The 19814-nt window shown below is 41.6% G+C and overlaps 1 protein-coding gene across 1 annotated transcript; it reads right to left on the reverse strand.

The window, feature by feature from the left end:
- Positions 1-2596: 2596 nt before the first annotated feature.
- On the reverse strand, positions 2597-14603 carry LOC134578895 (F-box/LRR-repeat protein 8-like). The gene is made up of 3 exons (XM_063437979.1): positions 14549-14603; positions 10715-10895; positions 2597-4304 (listed from the first exon to the last, which is right to left on the reverse strand). The coding sequence occupies exons 2-3, from the start codon at positions 10864-10866 to the stop codon at positions 3317-3319; spliced, it is 1140 nt and encodes a 379-aa protein (XP_063294049.1). The 5' UTR covers positions 10867-10895; positions 14549-14603; the 3' UTR covers positions 2597-3316.
- Between the last annotated feature and the right edge of the window lie 5211 nt (positions 14604-19814).

Consider the following 19814-nt stretch of genomic DNA (forward strand, 5'->3'; position numbering starts at 1 on the left):
TTATGGTGTATATAGTGTCCCTTTAATGATTTGCAGGAATCCTAAACTAGTCTTCTAGCTGTGTTAATATATTTCATTTGATTATTTAATTAATGCAACAATGATATATTTCCACATCAGGGCTTGACAAATTTTGTTTTGAATCTAGGAGCCACCTAAAATTTTTTTTTTTTTTTTTTTTTTTTTTTTTTTAAACTTACATAGCTTTTCACCGAAAAAAAACGTTCTGAAAGGAACACTATAGTCACCAGGACCACTAAAGCTTGATGTAATATGGTGTATATAGCCTGTCCCTGCAGGATTTTCAATGTAAACCCTGCCTTTTCAGAGAAAAAAACTGTGTTTACATGTCTGCCTAGTGACCCCTCTAGTGGTAGTCACTCAGACTGCTATTACAGTGCTTCCTGTCTCATTGCTGCACAGTGTGCAGAACTTACATTCAGCATCCCTATGCTCTGCATGGAGGGGCTGAAAGTTTCCCATAGAGAGGCACTGATTCAATGCATCCCTATGAGGAGGTGCTGACTGGCACAGCGTTTTGCAGCGCACGCGTAATAGCTTAACAATACTTTCCTATGGGCCAATGGAAGAGCATTGAATGAGCTGAGATTATCAAGCTTGATTATCTCAGCCATGGAGAAGAGACCAGCCGCGGGGAGACCGGCATGACATGTAAAAAACGGTGAGTGAAAACACCATCTAAACATACACACGCACTGACAGACACACACATACCATGACAGACAGACACACATACATACACTGACTGAAATACATACATAATCTGACACACACACACTGATAGAAACACAAACATACCCTGACAGAAACACACACACACAGAAACACACTGACATACTCACAAATTATATGTTTTAATTCAATGTAAGTCCACCCAGCCTCCCTCGCTAGAGTGGATCGGCTTTCCCTGTGGTCCAGTGGGCAGCTGGCTGGGGTAGAGTGAAGGCTGGCGTCAAGGGATCTGTAATCTTCCTGCTCTGTTCCTTTATATGCCGCTTAGTGATGCTGGGGCAGGACTGTTGTCATATCTGGCATTTCCAAGTGGTGCACGCGAGGGAGAAGAGCAGAAGGATCACAGCTCCCTCTGTGCCCCACTAGGAGGGAACGTCTCAAAAAAATTCCAAGTGCCCGGACAAATTTCCTGGTGCATGGAATTTGTTGAGCGCTTTTCTACATCTTTTTATCACCTTATATCATATGTTATCAAACTTGCCATATAACTCCCACATTGCCTCTTATAATGGAATCAACATGCAATAATTGCATAGAACATTTAGGAGCCAGACAGTGATGATAGCAGGAAATATCATTAGAACGTATTATGATACATTTTCATCCCGACACAAGTGTTTTATTTCAATTTTTTTGTGTATATCATCATTTATATGTATTTATTTTATTTCATTGAGCCATAAGATGTCAAGTGACCCATAAATCACTGTTCTATAATCCAGTCTTGGTTAGTCAGTTGTAGAATGTTCCGTCAATCCATTCAGTGGCCTAGTTTAGAGGAATACCCAGCCCAGGTCAGTGTTTCACTCAGCTCAGTTGGTGGTTTTTCTGTGAGCACGGCTTATTCAGGAAGATGAGTCACTAGGAGATGTCTGGCTGCATTGTGACATCTCTAAGGGATGTGTGCAAAAGATTCAGCTCTGTCACTGCCCTCGTTCTTGGCTCATTCACACAGCTCAGTCAGCACTCAGCCCTAATTCTAAGAGTCAATTCTGATTCTTTAATTCTGCCTCTGGTACTCACATTTCTTATCCCTTATCATATAGTGAAAGCATGCATTAGAATAAAATGTATAATCCTCACTTGCTCCACTTCTATAACAACTCAGATTGCATAAATCAATTATTTGTCCTCTCTGAGGTGGCACACTGTACAGGTAAAATCAGGTATTAATATTGTGTTTGTGATTGTCTGAGGTGGAAAGGAAAATATGTTTGTAAGACCTTGTCTCTTCAATTCTGAGGATCCCATGGGCACCATCAGGCTGCTATCAGAAATGTTTAGGCCCTTACACGGCTCAAGCACTGGGCTCCCAGATCTCACCACTGAGTCAGCCCACTGAGCCCACCCTGAAGTAGTGGATGCAGTGTGGTAGTTTGTATAGTGGATGCAGAGTGTGTGTTTTTTGGGGTTGGATAAGGGCTGTGGGAGGGTGAGCAGTTTTTTGATTTTTAAATGTATAAGTCAGTTTATCCCCTCTGCCTCTTACCTATGGCCAGAAAGGTGGGGGTGGGGGGACGACACTAGTTTCCCTGGTGGTTTGGTTGCACAGCATCTTGTATACTGAAGAGGGGGCCCATGAGTTACATCTTCCACCTCTGCAGTCAGACAGCAGATCCTCTCGGCTCTCCTTCTCTTGCGAGCCTGGCCATTGTGACCCGCAGCAATGTTCTGACAGCAGCTGCTCCCGAGAGGACCCTGACGGAGATATATACATACATACACATATATGAATGTGTGTATATGTGCACACAGGTACTGCAGCACTATGTGTTCCAGGGGTAACTCAGACAATAGGCTGGAATGCAAACTTGCCTTTAGCATGCTTGTACCTGGCAGAGTGAGCTGGGGTTTGAGCCGGCTGTACACACTGTCCGCATCAGCTTGGTAAGTATTTACTTTAATTACTGTAAGGGTATATAATCCATGTCTGTTCATTAGTGTATATTTATTGTCCTGATGAAAGCTCTCAGTTGGGAGCTGAAACGTCGAGATTTTATTGGATCATGTAAATAAAAGCTACCGGTAAGTTTTATATTTTGTAATACTAAGTCCCTGGAGTGTGGTTTTTTCCTTGTTTTTTGTACAACTTTTGCCAAACCTGCAGCGGGCTTTATTGGCTATAACCAGGAGTGCATGTTTTTGGACTTTATGTGCATATAACTATGTGTGTGTGTGTGTGCGTAGTACATATACATGCACATTGGGGCTATAGGGCCTAATGTGCATATATAAACCAGTATGATTAGAAAAACGGCTTCATTAGTCTTTCCCCATTGTTCAGAGGTTGTCCATTTTCTGAAGGAATTAGTAATCTATTTATTGTGGGCAGTTACCTTGGACTTGTTGAATATGATGTTTGTTTCATTCATTGAGGACCCATTAAAATAACATGGGGACCTATTTTAATCTCCACTCACAGTGACTTAAGACTTACACCTGCTGCATTTTTCATAAGTACCTAAAATGTGGAACAATATTTAATATGCATAGATGAAAGCGCATTTGTCATTTTGTATTAAATATTTTATATCAATACTTAGAGCATATTTCCATTTATTTATTAGTCTGTAGATGGCTGGGTCCATGTTGCTTTCCATGGGTGTTTTTCTTTGACAATTTTAAGAGTATATTTTTTCAAGCGAGGACAGTGTTTTAGGAAAGCTTGAATCACTTCAGGTCCTACTAAAAAGTAGCAATGAATTTCTTCCAATCCACCACACTTTGTAGCCAAATCAATAAGAGCAGAGTCTAGATCACTGGATGAGGTGGTGTGTATAACTATCTTATTTAGAGTGCGCCAGTAGTGACTGGTGACAAATCTAATTTGGTTCACCATTTCGTTGAAGGTGTTGAGTTGTAAGGTTGACACAGGAATATTTGGTTGTAAGGTTTGAAGGATTTTCTCAGCAGGGATAGTGTGATCAAGTTCTAGGTCCACACGAAGTGTGGGATGACGTAGACAAAGCTCACCCCACGCTTCATCAGATATGGAATCTGTGTATTTATCCAACCTTTCACACAAAATATCCAGGCGCATAAGTGGTGGCCTGCATGGTTTCATAAATTCATGGAAAACCTCTTCAGTCAACCTGGAACAAAAGGTGCCTAGGACAGAGAGTTTAGGGCAAAACTCTAAAACTGCTTTCAAAGTTTCAGAGGTTACTTTGCAAACTAATGTGCCGTTGTTTATGTACAAACTTTGTAGATTTGGGCTCCCTCGAGCAATAAGTCTTACAAAGCCATCACTAAGAGTAAAAGGGAACTTTCGTAGATCAATGTGTTGGAGGTCCACAGGACTTTCCTTCCGACAAAGGTTCATGATGCTTCCCAAAATTTCCTGCCCAGAATAAAATAAAGGGTGTTCTCCACAGCATACAATAGTCAGGCTTTGCAATTTGTTTTTCTCTTTGGCCAGACAATCTAGAATATTTATTACATTATTGCGATTTGCTTCTTTGGATTGGTCAAAAACAATCTTTAGTTGTTGTATCTGGACCAGAAAGTGCTCTAATCCATCGAGTGTTAGCCACTCTTCTTCCGAAACCCAGCTATAACCAAAAGGAAAGGGACATAAGCTCCATTAGTCTTTGCATTCATTATACTCTTAACCAGTACTTATGTTTAGTTATATTGACTAAATCCTTCAGAGAACAATTACTTAGCTAAATGCTAAAAACGTGTATATGTTTCTTGCTCTGTGCCAAATAATTAAGCACCTGCTCAATATTACGATGAGTATTCCCACTTTAGTGAGACTGGTGTGGTAATTCTTGATTTTGATTATTTTCTTGCAATCTCAATCTTTATTTAAAAAAAAAAAAAAAAAAAGGGGGGTAATTGGGTGGTAGCCATGTTGTTTTAACAACTAACTAGAAAGTAAAATACCCTAGGTGCCCAGTGGCGTATTAAGGAGAGGGTAGGGGTGCGGACCGACCCGGGTGCCACAAGGTAGGGGGGTGCCACCAGGGCTGGCCAGGCTTGGGGAGGTGTGAGCTGTGTGGCTGCACAGGATGCAGGGCAGCCGACACAGCTCACACACGCAGGGGCCGAGAGCAGGAGAACTGCACGGAGAGTTGGGGCAGAGCCAAATCAGCCATGGGGGGAGCCAAATCGTCAACGGAGGCAAAAAAAAAGGCGGTCTGTACCCGCTGCTGCACACAGAGGTGAAGCAGGAAGGTTTCCCTGATTCCCCAACACCTACAGACCAGGGACTTCACTGACTCCACTCTTCCACCAGTAAGTGAGAGAGAGAGAGTGTGTGTGTGTGTGTAACTGTGATTGTGTCTGCCTGTGACCGTATGTGTGACTGTGTGCCTGCTATTGTGTGTGACTATCTGCATGTCACTGAGTGTGAATGACTGCCTGTGACTGTGTGATGCTGCCTGTAACTGTGTGTGTGTGACTGCCTGCCTGTAGCTGTGTGTGTGTGTGTAACTGTGTGTGACTGTCTGCCTTTGACTGTGTGCGAGTGACTATGTGCCTGGGACTGTGTGCATGTAGCTGTATTTGACAGTATATGTGTATAACTGTGCATCTGACTGTGTCTGACTGTCTTCAGCCTGCAGTGAGCCAGCAGCTGGGACATGACATCATCCCGGCATCGGCGTCATTACAGTGCATGCAAGGGGCCTGTGCAGGACGAGTACAGAGATCCCAGCAGCAACCACTGACCACCAGCCCTCCCAGAACAAGGTAGGAAGGTTGGGTAGACCTCCACTTCCTTCGCAATTACCTTTTGAGGCTTTCCCTCCTTATGGAGGGTGTCAATGATGGCTTTCTGCACAACTGTCAGGTCAGCAGTCTTCCCCATGATTGTGATTCCTACTGAACCAGACTGAGAGACCATTTAAAGGCTCAGAAACCCTTTGCAGGTGTTATGGCTTACTTGCTGATTAGAGTGGGACATTGTGAGCCTAGAATATTGCACCTTTTCACAATATTCTAATTTACTGAGATTGTGGATTTGGTGTTTTCATGAGCTGTAAGCCATAATCATCGCACTTATGACAAATCACGGCTTGAACTATCTTGCTTTGCATGTAATGCATCTATCTCATATATTAGTTTCCCCTTTTACGTTGCATTACTGAAATAAATGAACTTTTGCACGATATTCTAATTTTTAGAGTATCACCTGTATGTTTGGGGTTTTTTTTCATGTGAGTTTCTTAATGTGGTTTTCAAAATAGCCAATCGAAAAACAAACTGACTCAGAAAGTTTTCCAGATTTAAATATTATAAGTGAAATATTTATAACTTATTAGTGGATTGCTAGTGTATAAAAATAGGTATCTTACCCTCTTGCACGGTTCAGAGTAGTAGCATTTGAAGAGTATAAAACATAAGAGAAAAACAATATGTAGTGCAGATCATAATAAAATATTAATATTGCACAAATACAAGACAAAAAAGATACTCAGATGAGGTAGGGCCCAAATATATTATAGGCTTTTAGTGCAGTGATGCAGTTAGGTAGCATGCCATTTAAAAGTAGCATGCCACCTCTCTTCAATCCTGGTTTTCCAATCTCAGAAAGAAAAACAGGGATGCAGTATGTCTATAATATGACCAGTAGCAGGATAGAATGCAATGATTTTGCTCACCTGCAAAGGAGCCTAGTCTACCTCAATACAAGAAGAAAGCGGCTCGATCCTCCTTTTCCTACAGAGCACCCCAATTATGGAATGACCGCCCGCACACTTTCAAATTATCACCAGGCCTAAAAGATATCCCTCTCTACATATCTCAGAACAGAATGCACCTGCAATGGTTGATTATATATTTCTTACCTGTTCTATGTTACATTTTGTATATATTGTGTATTAATATTGTTTTTTTATTTTATTGTACCCTATTGTATCAATGCATCAATGTTTTGTGGACCCAGGGCATACTTGAAAATGAGAGAAATCTCAATGTATCTTTCCTGGTAAAATATTTTATAAATAAATCCCTGGCTCCAAGGTTTAACCCCTTAACGCCGTTACGGCGTTCTATGCCGTCCCGCTTTAAGTGGGCTTTAAAGCCGTTGCGGTGGCATAGAACGCCGTAACGGCTTTGAGCCCTGGAGCGCCCGGTATACTTACCTTACCGGTGCTCCGCTTTGGGAGGACTGCCTCACAGCCCTCCCACGGCAAAAGAAGCCCCCGGGGGCCATGTGATCGCTCTCAAAGAGCGATCACATGGCCCCCTATAGCTGGCTGTGGATCTGCCAGCAGGGGGACTGTCTGAAATGTCAGACAGTCCCCCTGCTGGTGGGAAAGTAAAAAAAAATAAAAAAATTAGACATGTTAAAAATAAATAAATAAATATATATATATATATATATATATATATATATGTAACCTCATACAAAGTGTATTTTAATATTAATATAAGTACATGTATTAGTATTAAAATACACTTAGAATGACGTTACATATATATATATATATATATATATATAAACCTATTATATATATACACGTATAATTACAATGATAAATAAAATATTGAAACAAAATTTAATATAAATTATATATTCATATGTAATTTCATTCTAACTGTATTTTGTTATTAATATAAATATATATTGGTAACAAAATATATATAGAATGTCATTCTAAGTGTATCTATCTATATATAAAATACAAATAACCGCAAATTTTTATATATATATATATATATATATAATACACACACACACACATAATTACATAAAAGATTACATTGGTATAAACGTAGAATTTAAATACCTATAAATGCATATATATTACAATTCTACATGTATATTTAAGTAACCTTTTAACATAATTATGTGATTAATTAAAATTTGATTGACATGCCTGACAACACAGAGAAAGTGCAGAGAATTTAATTTGCAAGCACTATATTTGACCCTGTAACTCTCCAAGACACCATAAAACCTGTACATAGGGGGTACTGTTTTACTCGGGAGACTTCGCTGAACTCAAATATTAGTGTTTCAAAATGATAAATTGTATTACAACGATTATATTTTAAGTAAAAGTGACATTTTTTTGCATTTTTTACAAAACAAACAGCACTTTTATGGACTATATTATTGTTGTAATATGTTTTACTGTTTTAAAACACTAATATTTGTGTTTAGTGAAGTCTCCCGAGAATAACAGTACCCCCCCATGTACAGGTTTTATGGTGTTTTGGAAGTTAGAGAGTCACATATAAGGCTTGCATTTCATTTTTTTGACATTGAAATTTGCCAGATTGGTTATGTTGCCTTTGAGAGCGTATGGTAGCCCAGGAATGAGAATTACCCCCATGATGGCATACCATTTGCAAAAGTAGACAACCCAAGGTATTGCAAGTGGGGTATGTCCAGTCTTTCTTAGTAGCCACTTAGTCACAAACACTGGCCAAATATTAGTTTTTTGCTTTTTTTCACACAAAAACAAATATGAATGCTAACTTTGGCCAGTGTTTGTGACTAAGTGGCTCCTAAAAAAGACTAAACATACCCCACTTTCAATACCTTGGGTTGTCTACTTTTTCAAATGGTATGCCATTATGGGGGGTAATTCTCATTCCTGGGCTACCACACCGTCTCAAAGGTAACATTACTAATCTGGCAAATTTCAATTTGAAAATGGAACGTTCTATATTTGACCCTGTAACTTTCCAAAACACCATAAAACCTGTTAATGGGGGTTACTGTTGTACTCGTGAGACATCGCTGATTACAACAGTAAAACAGTATTATGACATTCACAGCTATAATGTCAGGCGGAAATACAAATAAAAAAATAAAAAAAATCTTATTTTCTCACATTTTTTTTAATTTTATTCATAATAAATTGTGTTTCATATATGAATAGTTAATGATAAATTAAAGCCCTGTTTCTCCTGAACAAAATGATATATAATAAGTGTGGGTGCACTTAATGTGACAGCGGTGAATTACGGTTGAACAGACATATAGCGCAAATTCCAGTTTTTGTTTACGTTTTGTTTTGATCAGAACGTGCACTATTGACTCCGTCCTGAAGGAGTTAACCCCTTAAGACCGGAGGGCGTACTATTACGTCCTTTTAAAAGCGTCTCTAAACGCCGCAGGACGTAATAGTACGCCCTCTGGTTTTTAGTAACTTACCCGGTGGGATCGCCGGCGATCGCGGTTGGGGGGACTCCCAGGGAGCCCCCCGCGGCACGTCTGCTCTCTTCAGCCCCCCCGGGCCATGTGAGAGTGAGGTCCTTGCAGCAGCAAGAGCTCCTGAGACACACTGTGTTTTAAGCTACAATTTCCACGAAGATGGCGGCGGACGACCATGCTTACAGGCTGCTGCCCACCCGGCCTCTATCCGAGCGACTGGACAACATATTCCAGCACTTCTGGGAAAGGCTAGAGCAGCAGGCCTCCCAACTACTCCCCAAACGCAGTGGTGCAGCGGGGAGGAGCGGGCACGAGGAGCAGCACGGTCCCGTTCCGGGCAAAGCGACACGCCAAGCACCTACTATCCACACCAAGAGCCCGTCCAGGCCAAAAGTCGTGAGGGAACCCCCTCCGAGGCATCGACCACCACACCGGAGGGCCACACGCCGCTGGCGGCGGACGACCATCAGGCCCCTCCGTGACAACCACAAAGGGAGAGACCCGGCCTCATGGAGAACCCGAGTCTGTGGCCCAAGGATGCTGATCTTGAACGAGGCCTGGAGCCAGGAAGGGACCTACCAACACCGACGACTCTTGTCCGCGCACCAAAGCTACCAGGGACCAGCTCCCAAGACGCCCCGCAGAGGAATTGGCTGACACAGGAGCTTGAGCTCTGAGCTCCCCGCTACACGCATAGCGGACTGAGCGGCAGAGACAGAGTGCCCCTTAACACCTTACCGATAAGTTTGAACTCCCTGCAGATCCCTAATATGAAGCTGCTGCTCTGATTGAAACGGGACATGCAGACCTGATCTCACTGTAGCAGCCATCGTGCATTTTTCCTGTTTAGCCTCTGTCAACATAGTATGTGAAAATGTGGTCCTCCCAATTTGGGGTACTCAGCCATGCCCTTCCCCAAGTTAGTTAGTCTAACAATAGAGGGGGGTGTCAATCAACATAATAACTTGCTCGGCTGCCTTGTAAGTCACTGCCCAGATAGGTGGCCTAACAGCAGCATTATGAGCATTACTCATGTATACCACACCAAGATACCCGATTACGCCTACACCTGAGGTAGCTCACCTGGGGACGGAGGGTCTGGAGACAGCGGCTGAACATATAAACAACTAGTCTTAATACCAGCTCGGCTTTTTCACTCTCATGTATGTATAACCTGAGATAACTTAATTTAGACGTCTGTCAGCTCTACGACACGCTTCTCAAAACGTTATTCCTTTATTAATCGTTGTGTCATGCTTTCAACTTGTCTTTACGAAATTAGTACAAGCTATAACTTTAGAACTGAGCATCCTCCTGTTAAAATGGCTGACTCACCAAGGTGTCACTCACGCTTTATAGTTACCGGACATCGCATGTGTTTAGCTATTTCTACTATTACTATACTAAACTTGTTGACAATATGTTGGAATGCTAAGTTAACATAACATGAGGCTGCTACTCTTAGGAGATGCTACTTAGTGTTACCATACTCCCAACCTGTATTAATACCGTGCATCCCCTTTAACGCTTACCTCAATAAAAGAAAGATTGACAAAAAAAAAAAAAGATACCTATTAAAACAAGAGTTAAAGCAGTGGAATTAATTTAAGTGAATGGGTTGAGTGAACCTTCTTTATAGGGGGGAAGAAAACAAACAACCAAAGCTGAAAAACTACAAGACAAGTAAAACAAGCACGATAGCAGTGAGAATAAATTCAAATAAACTACTTGTCGTTATATATATTCGTGACCAGAGACTGGGACATCCACTTATTTCAGCTCATGGCTTGCTTTGAATGGCCCCAAGTTATAACTATTACAGTGTTGAGGAACAAAGCTAATACATACCTAATCTCTGTGTAGTGCCAAACTGTGGGAGATGCCAGTCCACATGCCCAGGACTGGCACACCTGGGATACTGCCCGTCTGTCTCCTAGAGGTAGGTAATAAAAGATTTGTGCAAGGATTTCTTGAGGCATGTCCTCCCATTGTGTAGACATTGTATCTTCTCCTCGGCAGCAAACTGATCCTGTATTAGGGGTTAGAACAGAATATTTAGAATCCAGAAATAGGTGAGCCTTACAATCAGGAATACAGCCTTTTGTAAATAATGTGTGGGAGGAGATACCGTACAGGCCGGTTTTATGGTTCAATCGACTTTGTACTTGAAAATGAAAGGTGTTGCTGCAATGTTGAACACCTGCTTATAGAATTTTGACGATGGCTGCAGCTTCCTGATTAACTGTTGCTGGAGAAATTAATGCAAACCGTAAGCGCCCTTGGGCAGGTCTCCACCTCAATATTATGCTATCAATATTTTAAAGGTCAAACTTGTCTTATTTCAATGAATTGCATGCTGCTTATTCAACTATACTGCACTGTAGTCTGTGTTGGAGACATATAAATAGTTATACATTTTGTTTTACTTTTTATTTTCATTTGAATTCTTTATTTTTGTAGTGCTAGGATGGGTAACAAGCATATAATGACAGTTAGTGCGAAAAGAAAAATATAATGAGGTTAATATCTGGATTGTCAACATATGTCAGCGGTAGAGCACCTTTATAACTATACATTTTTGATAACTGACAATGCCTTTTTTTGTGCCTAATACGAGCATTTCTTAAAACATGTGTATTTCATCCTTCAGTCCCATTCTCTGCGGTGGAGCTACACCGGGGCCCACGAGCTGAGGGGCGCACATCAGGTGGTCCACACCCTTAAAGCTAACCGATGGCCATATTTGATAAGTGGCCCACTCAGGAGCCGATGCCGTTTAACAGCTGGCAATGCTTACTGTTCTAGGTGAAGCTGCAGTGCTGTGAGGTAGTGAGTACAAGTCACGTCCTCCCAGCTTAGCAATGAGTTGTGTAGCAGAGGGAGAGAGGGGAGGGCCAAACTCCCATCAGTTACAGCCAGATGCTACTGGACTAATCAGTACCAGGACAGGACTGCAGGCTCCCATGTGGCTGCTGATTCAGTGATGGACTATAACTCAGTAAGCCTAGAGTTGACATTTTAATATTATTTTATTGCAGTATGTTTTTTTTTTGTTTGTGTCCATTCTTCTGGGCTGATGTCTGGTGTTATTCTCTGGCACTTTAACTTCGCTATAAGCATTAAGTGTATCTTTTTTACTCTGTTGTGCCGTACCTGTTCTTCTGCAATGCATACAACTACTCATCCAGTGATATTTCATTTTGAAAACAGAGAGACCGTTACCTGCGCTCTGGCCTAAATCCCTATGTACATTTAAAGGGACACTATAGTCACCAGAACAACTACAGCTTATTGGATTTGTTCTGGTGAGTAGAATCATTACCTTCAGGCTTTTTGCTGTAAGCACGGTCTTTTCAGAGAAAATGCAGTGTTTACATTACAGCCTAGTGATAACTTCACTGGCCACTCCTCAGATGGCTGTTAGAGATCCTTCCTGGGTCATGGCTGCCTAAAATGCATCCAAACATTCAGTATCTCCTCCCTCAGCATGCAGACACTGAACTTTCCTCATAGAGATATATTGAGTCAATTCATCTCTATGAGGAGATGCTGATTCGCCAGGACTGTGTTTGAATCATGCTGGCTCTGCCCCTGATTTGCCTCTTTGTCATTCTCAGCCAATCCTATGGGGAAGCACTGTGATTGGATCAGGCTACCACTTCTGATGATGTCAGCAGACTTTTTTTTGAGGCAAACAGCATGCAGAGTTACAGCTTCAGGCTTGAATACAGTAAGATTTTGCTATATTTATGGAGGCATGAGGGGCTCAGGGGGGCTAGATGGTGGTGTTAACACTATAGAGTCAGGAATACATGTTTGTGTTCCTGACCCTATAGTGATCCTTTAAACTAAATTGAGGCTCTTTAGTTTTATTCCAATGGCCATTTGAAGATAAGCTCACCTGCCACGTGAAGGCAAGCCTCAAAAGGTGAGTCCTACAGTAGCCATTAGATTTGCTGATATCAGCCAAGAATCTCCAATGAGACAGGAAGGGGTATTTTATAAACCATTTTTTTTTTTACATTAACCCTTTATAGGGCTTCTACACATACAATAAAATTTGCTATCAGACAACGTTTAGTCTCTAATGAGACACGAAGGGGTGTTTTATAAACCCCTACATACATATTAACCCTAAATATGGCTATAACACATACAACATATTTCATTTTGAATCTACCTATGGTTCTATGCCACAGCATATTTTGAACTTTACCCCAGAACTACACTGTACCCCAGAACTACACATTACCCAGTTCTCCCATTGTATTTGCACTGTGACTTTAACATATACTGACTAGATTTTTTTTTTATTGATTTTGTTTGAATTAGTGAAAGCAAAAACACCCTTGTTATGGTATCAGTCCTAGTATTTATCATCAAGCTTTGATCTGGTTAGATCATAGTAAACTGAAAGCCAAGTAGCAAAATCCGGGATAAAATGCCCAAACTTTGACTACATTGCTTTATTCTTATTTATTTTTTGTAAATCTTTATTTTATTATTATTATTATTATTTTTTTTTAAAATCAGTAGCATTCACCATACAATCCAGTATTTCGGAATATTAACGTAATACAATACAGTTGATGCTACCTTAGAGCAGCATGTGCATTAAGAACCAACCAAAAACATTAACATAAGTCATAGGCAAAACACAGTCAATATCGTCTCGGGTTGTATCTCTCGTGCAGAGAAAGCCGGCCTGCGTTTTGGATCTGTTCCACCTTTGTGGCCCTGGAACTCTTTGTAATGGCACAACATGAGCTAAAAGCAGCATGAGATTTGAGAGGGGACCCGCCGAAGGGCAGGTTATTTGAGCTGTTGTCTGTCCTCAGTACTCTCTTGCACCCTGTTTTTTTGCTCTCTCTAAGTTTAAAGGTTAATCCAGACGTGGTCCCCTTGCTTACGGTGCCTAGAGAGATTTTGGCTATACCTCACTGACAATGCCTAACAAGGTTGAAACAATCGTCTGGGGTTTCTGCATTTTGGATCGGTTTTGCCCTTATGGATGGGATCAATCTGATATGCGAATGGCCCTGATTCTTTTTGTTTTGGCACAAGATGAGCTAAAACCAGCTTGAGATCTCAGGGGGGACCCACCGAAGGGCAGGTTATTTGAGCTGTTGTCCGTTCTCAGTATTCTCTTGCACCCTGTTTTCTGCTCTCCATAAGTCATAGGCAAAATACAATGCCTCGAATATCATGTAGGAAAATAAACGGCTATCTTTCCCATTTAGGAGTAAGGTAGTGTAGCTCTGAGTTGGAGATTTATTTATTTTATTGCCTTCGCCTATTTTTTTACCCGCTGTTCCCTACCGTTTGATTAAACACCACAAGAAAAGTAAGCACCTGGAGTGCCAAGGTTATCCATTATGTACTAAACAGTGAGTGTAAGTGAGTTGACACCCTGGTTTCATAATGTAGGCTAACATTGCAGATACAGATAATTATTTTTCTAACTCTGCTATTGTGTAATAATCTTTTCAACTCCTGGTCAATTTACTGTTTAGTGAATAAATCCTTGTTTATGTTCTACTTATCTCGTAAAAAAAGTGAGTAAAAAACCTTCAGAATTGAGGCATGTAGGCATAGCATGTAACTGATCACAAAATATGGATGTAGTCTATACTGTTCTATATGGTGTCAAGTTACCCCCTATACACTCCCTTCTATACTTACCACGATACAAGTATCAGCAATATCTTCCTGAAACCAAGATATTCTACCCTCCCACACACATGGATTGGCTATCAGGTGTCATGTGACCTGAGCCTTTTAAATGCTGAACTGCAGCTTGGAATCCAAAGACATTTCTGCCTTGTGGGATCTGGCAGCAGCAGAGCGTCCAATACTTAGTGGCTGCTTTATCCGGGGTGTTCTGTGTTTACTCGGTTTTAGATTCTGTTTTTTTTTTTCTTTGTACTGTAGGATGCTGCATCCATGATTGGTGGGGAGGTACATAAACTTTGATTATATATATATTTGTGACCATTATACATACTGCAGGAGAGTTTTTAAATATACAGATTTAAAGGGACACTATAGTCACCAGAACAACTACAGCTTATTGTATTTGTTCTGGTGAGTATAGTCATTATATGCAGGCTTTCTGCAGTAAACAGTGTTTTTGTCCACAGAAAATTCAGTGTTTACATTACAGTCTAGGGAAACCTCCACTGGTCACTCCTCAGATGGCTACTAGAGGTGCTTCCTGGGGAAGTGCTGACATCATTAAGTCTAGCAAATTACATTCTAAACTTAACAAAAAATAAATAAAAGCTAAAATAATTAAAACTTTGCCTTCAGCTGAGCATGTAATTAAATATTGTACTCTATATTCTGCTATTTGTAGATCAACCCAATACAATTCAGAGTTTAGTGAATACACTACCATGTGACTAAGTTGGGTTCGGCCGAGCCACTAGTCGGCTACTTTGTGGCTGTTCATCTATTTATGACCATTTGTGACAAAAATCCTATTTTTCATCACAGGTAGGTGGTTTGTTTAGCCTTAGTAGATCACTAGCTTGTTACAAATTGAGTAGTTGAACCTCTCATATATTTCCGAGATATGGGAGATTAATGCCAAATCTACTTGTCCCAACCATCAAAATAGAGTCATAGGCCTAGTGTGCCCTCCATAGTTATATACGTGCTGTCTATGTGTAGTATTTATGTAATGTGTGTTTGCGCCTGCTGTGTGCAGTGTGTGGTGGCTGCATGCGTGGCGTGTTTGCAGTGCTTTGTGTTTTCTGCAGGGAGCGGTTTTAAAGTCCCCTGGCTGTCTGCAACGCCAGTGGATGCAGTCCACACTAATTTAACCCCTTAAGGACCAAACTTCTGGAATAAAAGGGAATCATGACATGTCACACATGTCATGTGTCCTTAAGGGGTTAATGGGGCAAGTTGGGAATAATGGCTGATGCGCTCTGTTCCACTAGTGAGCTGGGACCACAAGATTTTATATGGTCTGCACCTGCACCACTTACATTCCCGCTCTGGCCCTGGCCTTCCCGGCCTTTCTGTAGCAGTCCAGCCACTTACCTGCTGCACTGCTAAAGGTATTAAAAAAAAAACAAACCTGCCTGGCTGTGGCTGGATGACATCTTCAATGTTCCATCAGCCTCTGTGATGTCACCGGTTAAGCTTGAGAGCAGCAGCAGCCTGCCTGCTTGACACCAGGACTTTATGCCGCAAGCGTTGAGAAACATAAATTCCACACCCCTTGTTTTATAGTTTTTGGAAATAGGAGTATATAGTTGATACAAACACAAGCTTATTTACTAACATTTCAATTGTCTGAAAATCAAAGTGAAAGAAAAAGTTAAATTTTAGCACGATAATTAGCATATTTAGCAATACAAAAATAAAGTGGCCCGATCCTCATTTTCCTACAGAGCACCGCAATTATAGAATAACCTCAGGGACACAGTCAAAGCTTCATTCAATCTAAAATCTTTTAAGAGATCTATGGCAACATACCTCAGCACAAAATGCACCTGTCATGGTTGAATATATTTATCACCTGCTTTATGTTACATATATACAAATATATATATGAAACCAGGGGGCTGCACTTACATTAACATGCTTAAATGGTGTGTTGCTGGGGGACGAGTTAATACAAGACACAAGATTCAGCGCACTCCCTTATCTACCAAACAGCAACTTCAATGTTGATAGATTTTTAGTTTTTTTTAAAACCACCTAATCTAGGCAAAAATAATGGGGGTTTAGTTACATTATATGATCATACATTGAGGGGCGTACCTAGAGCATTTGGCACCCGGGGCGGATCCTCCTTATGGCACCCCCCCCTTCCCCACCACCACCTTAAAATGTAAAAAAACACTCAAATTTTTTTTAAATTAATGTAGCACTGAGCAGTGTTTGTTCGTCTAAATATAAGCCTGTGTTTTTGTATGGAAAATGTGTGAGTGAATGTAGGGGTGTGTAGTGTTGGCGTTTGAATGCAGGCATGCATTTGTGTGTAGTGTTGGCGAGATGCAGTGGTGTGGTTATATCGAATGGTGATGTTTTAATACAAAGGTGTGTTTGTTTGTGGTGTTGTTTGAATGCAGTGGTGTGCTTGTGTGTAGTGTTGGCAAAATGCTAAGATGTATGCACATATACACATACACAAATATATACACACAATCAGACAACACATTTGCATAGAATTCAGACTAGCCACCCAAATTTCCTGTTCTGCGCTGGCTGACACCTCTAAACTTCGATCTTTGTTTAGCAGATAACTCCTCTATTTGATATCCCTATGTGAGATTCAGTGGTGTATCCTGGTTTTGTGCTGCCCTAGGCAGGACAAAACTCAGGCACCCCCCTCCCTCCCGCCCCCCGCGCCACCCCCACCCAACCCTTCCCCCGCCCTGCCTTCTAAATACACACACACACACATTCACTGACAGATACGCATACACTAGCTAACAGAAACACACACACACACACACTAACAGACATATACACACACTCACTTTTTAATTTCTCTTTTATATAACTCCCCCCCCCCCCAGCCTCCTTACCTTTGGGAATGCTGGGGGGAGAGGGGGGGTTCCCTCTCTCCCTGGTGGTCCAGTGGGCTGGCGAGGGAGCACTTCCTCTGAGCTGTCTGCTCAGCTCCCTCGCGCGCCGCACAGTGAGGCTGGGAGGCGGAGCCGGAATATGACGTCATATTCCGGCTCCCAGCCTCACTGTGCGGCGCGCGAGGGAGCTGAGCAGACAGCTCAGAGGAAGTGCTCCCTCGCCAGCAGATCGCCCGCCCAGAGGGCTTGTCAGTTAGCCGCAAGGCTAACAAGGCATTTGCCCTGGGCATTTGGGGGCGGCGTTTTTTGCCGCCCCCTGGAAAATGCCGCCCAAGGCAAATGCCTTGTTTGCCTCGCGGCTAATACGCCCCTGGTGAGATTGCCATATTTAGATCTAAAGAGCACCCTAATTTGGCATATTTAAATATGGAAATCTCACATAAGAGCATTAATTTAGGGAATTATCTACTAAACTGCTAAAAGATCAAAATGTAAAGCCTTTTAATCTTTCAGTTGTTTAGTAGATAACTCCCTAATGTGTTATCCTTATGTGGGATTGACATATTTAACATATCTACTAAACACATACACATTTATATACACACACAACCACAGACATACACCTAATCACAGACACACAATCACAATAAACACACACTTAACAACAGAGATACACACACAAAAATCACATTCTTACACACATTTAGTAATTAAGAGGTCCACCCAGCTTACCTACCTTGCTCTTGGATCTTCCCCATGGTGATTAGCGGTTGCTGCTGGGCTGGGTGCTCTTCCTGCACAGCTCACTTGTGCTCCCAGTAGTGATGCCGATGCCATCTAATCCCAGCTGCCGGTTCACTGCAGGGCGCACACTAACCTCACTGCCTCACAGAATATATCTGTCCTTGTCCCTTGTGTAAAAAAAAGTGTTTGTGACCGCGTATGTATGTGTATTGTGTGTGACTGCATATGGAATTTGTGAATGTGTAATGTGTCTATGTCTACTGTCTGTGACAGTAGGGGAACAGTTGTATGTGCCTGGGTGGGTCGGAGTAGATTGGGGTCTGGGACTTAGTAGGGAGGCAGGGAGGGTTGCTGTATAATGGCAGGGAGGGTGGTGGTATAATGGCAATGGGTGGGGTATAGGGCAGGGGGGGGTTATAATGGCAGTGGGTGGGGTATAGGGCGGGGGGGTTATAATGGCAGTGGGGGGTGGGGTATAGGGCAGGGATGGTGGTGGTATAATAGTTACATTATATGATCATACATTGCATAAGCCTGCCAACTACGTCAAAGTACCCCATATTCGGCAGGTCCTATCCTAATAGCAGCCTAATGCTTGCTCTTATGAGATTAATCCACTTACTTGGGAAATACTTCCTTACTGGGACTCTATGCAAGTCAAGGCTAAATAGGGTCCTGGAATGAGGCACCTGTAACAGGGAGGGGTGCAAAACCAAGGAGTTTGCCTGGGACTCCCACATATATATATGAAACCAGGGGGCTGCACACACCTGAACATGCATAAATGGGGTGCTCCCAAAATATACAAAATACAGAATCCAGCGCACTCACTTATCTACTAAACGGCAACTTCAATGTTGACAGATTTTATTAGTTAAAAAAAAAACTAATCTAGGCAAAAATACATTATATGATCATACATTGCATAAGCCTGCCACAACATCAATGTACCCCATCTTTAGCAGGTCCTACTCTAACAGCCTAAAGTCTGCTCTGGCCCCCAGCAGCACCCCATTTAACCCCTCAAGGACACATGACATGTGTGACATGCCATGATTCCCTTTTATTCCAGAAGTTTGGTCCTTAAGGGGTTAAGCATGTTCAGGTGAGTGCAGCCAGCCCCTTGTTTTCCCATATATATATCTTTGGGAGTCTAGCCAACTCCTTGGTTTTGCACCCCTCCCTGTCACAAGTGCCTCATCCCAGGGCCCTATTTAGCCTTGTACTGCAGAGAACCCCAGATGGAATTTTTTCCCCCCGAGTAAGTTAGAGGCTGTTAGAGTATGACCTGCCAAAGATGGGGTACATTGACATTGTGGCAGGCTTATGCAATGTATGATCATATAATGCAACTAAACCCCCATTATTTTTGCCTAGATTAGGTGTTTAAAAAAAATTAAATTAAAATAAAAATCTGTCACCATTGAAGTTGATTTTTAGTGGATAGGTGAGTGCGCTGGATCTTGTGTTATATATATATATATATATATATATATATATATATATATATTTGTATATTGTATTTTTTGTAATATTGTATCCTATTGTAACAATGCAATGTTTTGTGGACCCAGGACATGAAAACGAGAGAAATCTCAATGTATCGATCCTGGTAAAATATTTTATAAATCATTTAACTTTGAGTGCCTAAAAAACACACT

Source organism: Pelobates fuscus, chromosome 12, assembly GCF_036172605.1.
Source record: "Pelobates fuscus isolate aPelFus1 chromosome 12, aPelFus1.pri, whole genome shotgun sequence".
Taxonomy (NCBI): domain Eukaryota; kingdom Metazoa; phylum Chordata; class Amphibia; order Anura; family Pelobatidae; genus Pelobates; species Pelobates fuscus.

Coding starts and splice junctions, on each gene's coding strand:
- LOC134578895 (XM_063437979.1), bottom strand. CDS start 10,866: ATGTCTACACAATGGGAGGACATGCCTCAAGAAATCCTTGCACAAATC. Junction 4,305..10,714: donor TGGCACTACACAGAGATTAG/GTATGTATTAGC, acceptor TTTTGGTTATAG/CTGGGTTTCGGAAGAAGAGT.